Source organism: Sinohyriopsis cumingii, chromosome 1, assembly GCF_028554795.1.
Source record: "Sinohyriopsis cumingii isolate HCF-2022 chromosome 1, ASM2855479v2, whole genome shotgun sequence".
Taxonomy (NCBI): Eukaryota; Metazoa; Mollusca; class Bivalvia; order Unionida; family Unionidae; genus Sinohyriopsis; species Sinohyriopsis cumingii.
The window spans coordinates 143,934,852-143,944,698 of NC_142961.1; the positions used below are offsets into that span (position 1 = coordinate 143,934,852).

At 33.4% G+C, this 9,847-nt stretch overlaps 1 protein-coding gene across 3 annotated transcripts in view; it reads left to right on the top strand.

Annotated features, from left to right (window-relative positions):
* Positions 1-8,680, top strand: part of LOC149808067 (uncharacterized) — a 69,780-nt gene extending 61,100 nt beyond the window's left edge. For all 3 annotated transcript variants that reach the window (XM_089973268.1, XM_089973273.1, XM_089973279.1), the window contains exons 18-19: positions 2,941-3,077; positions 5,868-8,680. In XM_089973268.1, the coding sequence (XP_089829394.1) occupies positions 2,941-3,077; positions 5,868-5,954 (224 nt within the window). In that variant the 3' untranslated portion in view covers positions 5,955-8,680. The remainder of the gene's footprint in view (positions 1-2,940; positions 3,078-5,867) is intronic.
* The last annotated feature ends 1,167 nt before the right edge of the window (positions 8,681-9,847 follow it).

Genomic DNA, 9,847 nt, shown 5'->3' on the forward strand with positions numbered 1-9,847 from the left:
ATTAAAGTTTTCAGCATCAAAGTCATTTAAGATACACTAAAATGAGTGGTATAACAGAAAAATAGACAGACATAGCTCTACAAGGATACCAAATAATCAGGACTTTCTACTCACATTACAAAATACAAAGGGAAAAACATTTTTTTTAGACCCAATTTTGTTCACACCAAAACTTCGCCTGTTGTCGGAATCATATTTTGTGTCCGGATTTGATACTTTTTGGCCTCAGTTCAAAGGCAAACCAGTCTGAGCTGCACACAGACAGGCGAACCTTGGTAAAATTTGAATAATTTGGGGATTTCTAGTAAAAAGTGGCCAGGGCACGAAAATGATCGGTCCAGTAAGCTAAAAAAAAAAAAAAGAAAGAACTCCAACTTTTACCCTTCTGCACATGCGCAAGCGAAATAGCCAATGATAAACTATGTTTCTAACACAACTAGGCATCAGGCGAAACAGAAATCGCTTTTACTCCGATTTATTTGGATATATTCAGAAACAGCCCCCAAAATGCCCTACTCATGTTTCAGGCAAACATGACAAAAATCTCCATGGGATAATGCGTTAAAACGTGCTTTCTTGGCCTATAGTAAGCTATCTTGAAAATCATGTTATTCACATTCTTCCTAAATTAATGGTCATATCAAGATGGGGTTTTCACCAAAAGACTTTCTTTGATGTCTCATTGGTCTTAATGATAATGGTGCCAAACTGACATCCAATATGGCCACCATGGAAGCCTTCTTAAAAATCTTATCATTGCTTCTAATAAATGGAGAGTCATACTAACATGGAATTTTCACCAGATAAATTTTATGATGCATCGTTGGTCCTAATTGAAAATGGTACTTACTGGATCTATGGCAGCAATCTAGAAAATCTTGTTGCTGTTCAAGAATATTAGAGCTGGCTTCAACACACAAAAGAGAAACAGTCTTATCTTGGATTCCTGGAAATTGTTTTTGGCCAGTAGAGGGACTCCAGACCTGACAACCTGTGTGATTTTGCCCAAGGTATTATGAAAATCACCCTTAAAATATGAATTTATGGAATAATTGCAAAAGCTATGGAAATATGATTGTTGTGGTAAAATCCAGATAATTGGCCCATCCACATTTGATCTGGATCTTGGTTTCATAATAGATTTAGTGGAGTTGGTCAGGGAACCAGACTAACTTTACAAGAATACCTCAGATGCTTTATTTTGCATAGGGTTAGAATTTTAGACCTTGTATATTTTAGGTATTTTTCAAAGAACCTTTAATTCCCTTTATTTCGGTATATGATTGATGGGTGTAATATGGGTTATTGAGTACACAGCTTGGCCTTACTCCAGATGTGCACCTTTCAAAAACTGCTAGGCTCCATTTGGTCATTTTCACTTCCTGAACTTGAGAGGTAAATTGTATAAAAAAAAGAGCTGATAACTTTTTTTAACATTTTATATAATTGGTAATTCATTCATTGCACTTTCAGAAGCTGGTATTGTCTAGTCTGGCAAAATTCTTTTTCCCTATTTTAATAGCTGCTAAAGATAGTATACTTTGGACTAATTCAGGTTGATTGTTTATGCAAAAGGGAGCAGTAATTTTAGTTAGCAATATGCTTAGATCATGTGCAATTTCCACAAGTACAATATCGAAAGAAATGTCAGCCACATTACATCAAAGTAGCATAGAAGTATGCCAACATTCTCTCCATTGTGTGTGCTTTAAATGCAAACAACTTCACCTTACAAGTTACATACGTCATTCTCTCAAAAGTACATAATAACTGGTGAGCACCCTCTAAACTGCACATATTTTGTGATGCAAAATGTCTGCATGATCAAGATGTTGCTTAAAGATTTTTTTTTGAATGGCATAGAACAAGCGATACGTGTTCAAGACAAATGGGAATGATAAGCCTCTTATAAAGTATTAATAGTCAATACAGAAGAATAAAAAGGAATATTCAGATTCTGGGGGAAGAGAGTTGGTAGGCAACAGTTATGTTTATTGGACATCTTGTGTCAGTTTAAATACGTCTTATGGTGGGATATATGATTGCTCTCATGTGAAATTAAAAAAATATTCAAAAATCATGTCAAGTTGAGAGATGGCAATGAAGTTGTTGAGCTCCTTAGGGTTTGGAAGTGTATTTTTTGCAATTTTACTGGAAGTAATTAAGGTCTAAGTGTACTTTAGAAACTTTTTAGTTGAACATTGTTTAACTTGCTGCTTCGGTTTTGAAATGAACATCCTTATTTTTAAATACATATTTTCCAACTTTACAATAGCAGTACATGATATTTTGTTACACATTACTGTAATCTAGTCAAACCTACAAAAAAATATTGAATGCCTTGCTGAGAGGGTGTTGTTAGTGTGGGCAGGTCATGGTGACTTGTGTTTCAAATTAAGTGTATGAACTAATGTAATAAATTTTGTCTTTTTTGCCAGGGCTTGGAGAAAATGTAAACTTTTTCATACTTTTTTAAAATTCAAAATGACTTGTAAGATTCATTATTTATAAAACTCCTTTTTGATAGAAATTTATTGTAAGTTCATTTATTTAATCATTTATGATGTCAAAATAATCTTTGTACACTTGCTCGTTGTTCAGAATTCTAAACAAACATTCAGTACAAGACTTTTTTTTAATTCAAATCTTCAGTTGTGTTTCAGCAAACATTTTAACTCTACATACAATATTAACCATACAAGGATTTTATTAGACAGTCAGAACTTACCACAAGTCTATTAGAACTTGTCACAAGTCTATTAGAACTTACCACAAGTCTATTAGAACTTGTCACAGGTCCATTAGAACTTATCACAAGTCCATTAGAACTTACTACAAGTCTCTGTTGGTGACAGTCAGAACTTACCACACATCTATTAGAATCATCTGTATTGGTGAAAATAGTTACTTGTCTGTAGAATGTTGAGCTGTGTATTTCAGGGTTTACCAAGGATGGAGATATTTGTAATGCGATTGATGAGGCAGCCCCCAGAAGAAGTACACGGAGAAGTGTCAGCCAGCAACAGCAGCAAATGGAGGATTGTCTGGGGGGCACAACCCTAATTATGAAATCTGCTGTAAGTGTTCAGGCCAATATTCTTAAGATTGTTTGCATCACATTTATGCATATTGCTCAGTCATTTTTATTTTATGACGTAACTGCATTTTTATACCACTCATGCCTGTAGACACCTTTCAGGCTTAACTGATATTTACAACTTTACTTACTGATGTTGTTGAAGACAGACTTTTACTTGTGTATTGACTGTTCTTCAGTTTATTGTAGGGTAGTCTCAAAATTTTAGAAAATATCACTTTTGTTACAGTATCAAACTATTGTCAAGATTTTAGTAAGATATTTAATTGAGAAGTACAGTCAGACCTGCCTTAATCAGCCATACCAAAGAAGAAAGAATGCTTGCTAAGGTTTTTGCTTCCTTAAAAATAAGAATCACTTCTACCAAAAAAGATTAATTTTACTATTTAAAAAAAAAAACTTTTAAGTTATCCTTATGTATTTTTATTTTGCTAAATTCTGGCAAAAATACTTGATAATGCAATTTTTTAATTAAGGTAATTATTTCATTTAAAGAACTTACTTTGCTTCCATATATTATAGTACATATTATATACAGAGATTCTCCCAGGGTGCACGATTGCATGATTTTCAAAAAATTTATAGGAATTCATGCACTTAGAAAGTGATGATGCATAAGAACTCCTGCAAATTTGCTTCAAGTTGCTCATTTAAAATGTACTCTAACCAGTATACAGTTTTATTCAGCTATTCACCTTTAAATTCCTTGGTGTGACAAAAATCAAGCTAATAGAAATGCAATGCTTGTCCTCACCAATATTTTTGTGTTACATTTTTACACATCTGGTTTCTTTGGCTTGATATGAAAAGGTTGTTAAACTAAATTTGATTGGCATGCTGGGCCCCATAACAAGCATTCTTTCATAGTTTGAACCTAACATCAAGGAAGTTTTATAAATGTGTGTTCATAATAGGGGCTATGTATAAGACCCTAAATGGCAGATCCGCAACATGGTTCGTCTTTTAATGATGATTTCGTTCAGTAAATACTTTCTAATCATTGTGATGAAAACAATTTATTTTTAAAGTTAGGAAGTATATCATATTATTGGAACAGGTAAAGTGTTAAAAGATATGTAAGTGAGTGATTTTGAACCTGAAAATGGTGTTAAATATGAATCTGACAACAAGACATCATGATGGTCAACCCCTCATTATAGCAGTATTTTAAAATGCTCAAAAAGGCAGACAGATTAAAATACATTTTAAAAGTAGACTGCACTTTTCGTTTCTTTTCTCCTCACAATTTAGCCCTGCAGGATCATTTATTACAATCCACTCCAGTGGTCATAGTGGTTAGAGTGTCCACCTCAGACGTGGGAGGTCATGGGTTTGAATCCCAGCCAAGTCATACCAAAGACTTATAAAAATGGTACTAGGAGCTGCCTCACTTGGTGCTGAACATGAAAAGTTGTGTTAAGACTGGTCGGCCTGATGTCAGGATAATGTAGGACATTAGGCTAGTTGTCTGCGGCATGATGCCGCAGTGCTAGACACCACTATAAACCACCACACTGCAGGCATCATAACGATATGACTGAATTTTTTTTTACAGTTATGTTAAAAATCCAGATTGCACAAACATACACACTATGTATTACAGAACCATATTGCACAAACATAAAGGTTATGATAAATCTAATAAATAAGAAATACGTCTATTTCAATAAGTTGACTATGGCATTAATTACTTTAAATCCTAATACAGTATTATGGAAATGTAAATCTGGCATAGTATTAAGTCTAGTGCTAATTCAAGAAAGTTTGGCAAAGCTTATGTTAGTAAAAAAAAATCTGAATTTGGAGCAGAAGTTTAAGTGTACACAACAACCCTAAAGAAGAGTTTTCAAACTTGTTCCAGCTGGCTAAGCTTGCTATGTATATTCCCTTTCAGACAGCAGACTGTGAAAGGTTCAAACTTGTTCCAGCTGGCTAGTCTTGCTATGTATATTCCCTTTCAGACAGCTGACTGTGAAAGGTGATTCTCAGTATAGAACAATATTCATACACAGATAAGGAACAGATTATTCTCAGAAACATTCAAAAGATTAATGCCTACACAACAAGAGGCAGTATCTTTTAAAGATTTTTATTTCATGGGTGTGTGTGTCTTAAATTGTGGAGCAGGAAGAAAGAAATGGATATTGAACTATTATGTAAATATTAAACTAATGCCATTTTCTCCTCCACATTTTTGTTCTATTTCCCCCCCCCCCCTTATTTTTGTGACAAGGGGGGATTCTCCTTTATGATAAACCCTGAAGCATCTCTGTATTTGCATTATGCATTTGTTCCCCGGTGATTCTAGGTCTAATGGAAATATTGTTATAACAGCTGCTGCACATTTTTTTTCTAGATCCCTAGGTCCCAATAGTTCATTGAAGTCTGACTAATTGTTCTGTGCAGTACTTGATTATTATGGTAAATATAGTAGTAGATCCCCTTTTATTTTTCATTACTGATCACTTCCATCTCACCTCTGTCTGCGTGGGTTTGAATCTCAGGCTCGGACATAGTGGGTATATGTGAAAGCTTGCCAGTAGCTTCTCGTGGGTCAGTGGTTCTTATTAGTGTTTTTCCCTGGTTCTTCCTCACATATATAGCCTATCTTGTGCTGAAAAAAGGCATTTAACCCAATGACAACAACATCATTCATTGTTTTCCATATTCAAAGAAGGAAAACAAAATGCAAACATGTTCTTGGCATATCTCTGTCATGTTTTATCAGACAAAAATACATTGATTATTCTCTCTTCTTTTTTTCTTTCAGAGGCCCAGTTTGTTATATGATCCAGAGGAGATGAGGGCATCCACTCGAAGTTTTGCTACAGGAGATTTGATTGTCTTTACCCCATAGTTATCTATCTTTACATAACCTTATAATGCTGACAATGTTATTCATTTGTGATAGTTTGATTAAGAACCTATTTCATGCTTAGAGAGACCAACACCAGTTACATTTAGTCTTTTTCTTTCTTTCTTTCTTTTTTTGAACAAGTCCAGGAAGGTTTTCTAAGCTGTAAATGTAATAGGTGCTTGTTTTTCTTACAAGTCAGTTTTTGTTCCATCTCAAGATTTTTTTATTATTATTTTATATTTGTCTCATTTGTCTTTTTGAAACATTTTGGAAAAAAACCCACATGTATTTGTAAAGAGAGGTTTAGCCAAACTTAGTCTCATTATTTAGTAAGAATTTTTTATTTTTTAGCAATATTAAAAGGTCATTTTGTAATGAAAAAAGGATGCTCAGTATTTTTCTGAAATGTGGAATTAATATCAAGATTGTACAACCTTGAAAAATCCTTGAATGTGAAGGGTTACCTTGAATTTGTTTTGTATAAACTTATTCAGTTATAAATAGGGTATGTTACGGAAAAAGTTCAGTTTCTGTCAAAAAGAAAAATACTCTTTGAACACTTTTAGAGGTCCTTGAATATAATTTTCCATGGCTATACAAACTATCATATTGTATCCAGAGTTAAATAAATTAAATGAATGTTTTCAGCCTACTTCATTGCACCACCCAATGACCTCTAAAGGCATAGAAAATGCCTGCTATATAATAATGGCCCCATTGATTTTTCTCATTGCTAGATTTTGTTTTCATGAGAGCCATCTGCTTGTCAAGGGATATCAACTTGTTTGTCATGTTATGCTATGATTTTCGTGCATTGCTGTGAATAACTGAGTTGAATAAAATCAGAAAGATGTGTAATAGGTGAATTGCATTTTCACCATTATAATTTATTGATATAATATTTCTTATGAAAATAAAGTGAAAATGAAGTCAAGTTAAGACCAAATTAAAGAAATGTATTGTTCTGGTTACAGACTTTTTTATTTTTTGGTCTTGGCAGATCAAAATGAAGTATGAACTAGAAAATAAATATCATTCACATCCTGAATTTAACATTGATCATAGTTACAGCCCTTGGTTAATTTGTTTTTCAACCCCCTTTCCAAAAACCATTTTTTTAAAAAGTCAATCGGGTAACCAGAACTACACACTTTTTTATTTGGCATATTCATGAGGAAAGAGGAATTTGTATTGCAGGCATCCATGGATGAAAAGAGCATAGTGGCTTGCAATGAAGATGCCCTCACCACATTACCCAAAACTGGCCTAAATTCAAAATGTAACGGAAGCTGAAAGCAGGGAGGGTTAGAGTCAGTCATGGGTAACACTACATACCCTACAACTGTCATGGTGTGACATATAAAGATATAACTAGATTTTTACAAGTAACGACAGGATAACATCAAGCCTGTGAGGTTCAATACACTTTTTTGCAAATAGCTACTCTTCCATTTAGGAAGTGAGTTCATTTTGTTTAGGTACTGGGAGGTAGGGCTTTCATATTGATCTAAATTCTGTCATGTAGTTTCCCAGTCATAAACAGTATTGGACCAATTCAGGCATCCTTTCATCTGATACAATTCCCACAGATTATGATGCAATGCCATGAAGCTTTGTAAATATTATGGTCATCACATAAAGATGTACATGTATTGACAAATTACTTTACTTTTTGCAATTTTGGTCAGATAGTACCCTTGTAAAATGTAGCTTGTAAAATTACACAATCTCTTGTTAGCATCACTGGTCCCTCATTTTTTGATGGATTGCCATGAAAGTTGGCAGTTGTTATGTTCCTCACCTGAAGATGTGATTCTAGACAAATAATTTTGCTCCTGCCGTTTTGTCGTTTTTGTCTTGTTGCCTAATCTATTGTACAACACAATGCCGTGCATGACATCAATCTCATAGGCACAATTAGCTCCCAGTTTTTAATGGATTTGCATGAAGGTTGGTAAATATTATGGTCATCAAAAGATGTACATATCAAGTTTCTTGGCTCTGCAGTTGAGTTATTAACCCTGCAGCTAAATGCTGTCGACATCTTAGCGATATGACCAAAAAATTGTTAAAGCTAGGTCAAAAATCCAAATCACACACACACACGCAATATAAGACAATCTTGTGAACATTTCTTTTATTAAACTTATATAAACCTTTCATTGTCAAAACTATTCACTATTTTTTATGTAGATATTTATATTCAAGCATGTATGGAAATTTTGAAAATCTCATTAAATACATAATTGTTTGGATCCTCTGATCACAAAATGTTGGTTCCACTTTTTTTAATCAACACTATAACCATATATGTATCGGCACATGTCATTATAAATAATTTAATCAAAGTCCTACCTTTCACACATGACACCCTGTGGCCAGGCAAGGGAGATAACTTTTCGAGGTCAATTATAGCATCTACAAAGAAGTGTATTCTAATATTGAAAGACTCCGCTCTTACTCTCTTAGATGATTGTCCGACACAAACTTGTACAATTAATTGGAAATGATAATTAAGTGAAAATTTAATATTTCTAAGAAATTAGAGCCACCAAAATGTTTTTGGTTATATTCCCATATTAAGTGAATGGCAATTAGTTCACTTGAAACAATTTATGTTCAGTGAATTTAGCTTGAATTTTCAGTGGCCAGTTATGAACTGCATCTGCAAACTGCAGTTCTCATGTACCAACCATTCAGAATAAACAAGATTTATATTTCCTGAATTTGTATTTTGTTCTGATGCCTCCATTTAATTGCTCATGCAGATTTTTATTTATGGTGTCTGAATTATAATTATATTCATAGTTTGACCTGCTCTTCAAACACTGTTGCATGTGAAGATATTACAGTGCTGTGTCTCTTTTAGAGGTCCACAGTATTACCAGTTAACAGCACAATGTTTTTTTTCAGTGGTACAGATTACACAATTTTATTTCTCAGCACAGGTACCTAGATAAATTTACATCTATAAGAAATGTATAGAAATTCCTTACAGTAGTCTTGAGGGATTTGATATTAACAGAATTATAATATTTATTATGTAATTTTCTGTTTTTCAGTAGGATTTTCACAATTTCGAGTACCATTCACCCCATCAAATTATAAAATCTGAACGTTTTTTCACAATTTTAAGTACCATTTACCCTATCAAATTATAAAATCTGACTATTTTCATAATTTCAGGTATCATTTACCTGAAATCTAGATGAGAATCAGTAAAAAATAAAAGATAATTCTGTTGTAATATATTTTATTTCCCCTGATTAGTAATCAGGACTGAAAATCAATAACCAACATAAAGATCTATGATCTTACATACAGATTCAAATTGAAAACTTTATTCCGTAAATCAAGAAGGTGTCTGGATTGGTCAGTAAGTTTGACATGTATTCTTGATAATAGCAGATTATGACATCGTAGATAAACCGGATTGCTGGGTTCTTGTACAATCAAATATCCAGGAGGTATTTGAGGCATAAATATATACAGATTACATCCTTGTTGAGTTGGACTAGATTTTTCAAGATCTATTTGATAGCTGTCATCAATTGCATCACATACAAGATTGACTGCAATAATTGATGGTATATTAACAACACATGGTGAAATATGACGACCTCCACCATACGGATCATTGTTATGTTTGAGAATATGCGGAGGAGGGTTTATTTTTCTCCATGCCTCAAGTACTTTGGGAAAATATTCATCGATGATATCGTTAAATGATTTTCTGAGTTCGTTGGTGTTAAATCCTGTCATTATAAGGTTTAATAAATCTGCTTCAGCTGTTTTATAATGACTAGCAAATAGTTGCTTCAAAGATACTATTTTTTCCCCCAGCATACAGAGTATTAATATTTGCTCTCAAGAATAATTCAATTAGCATACTC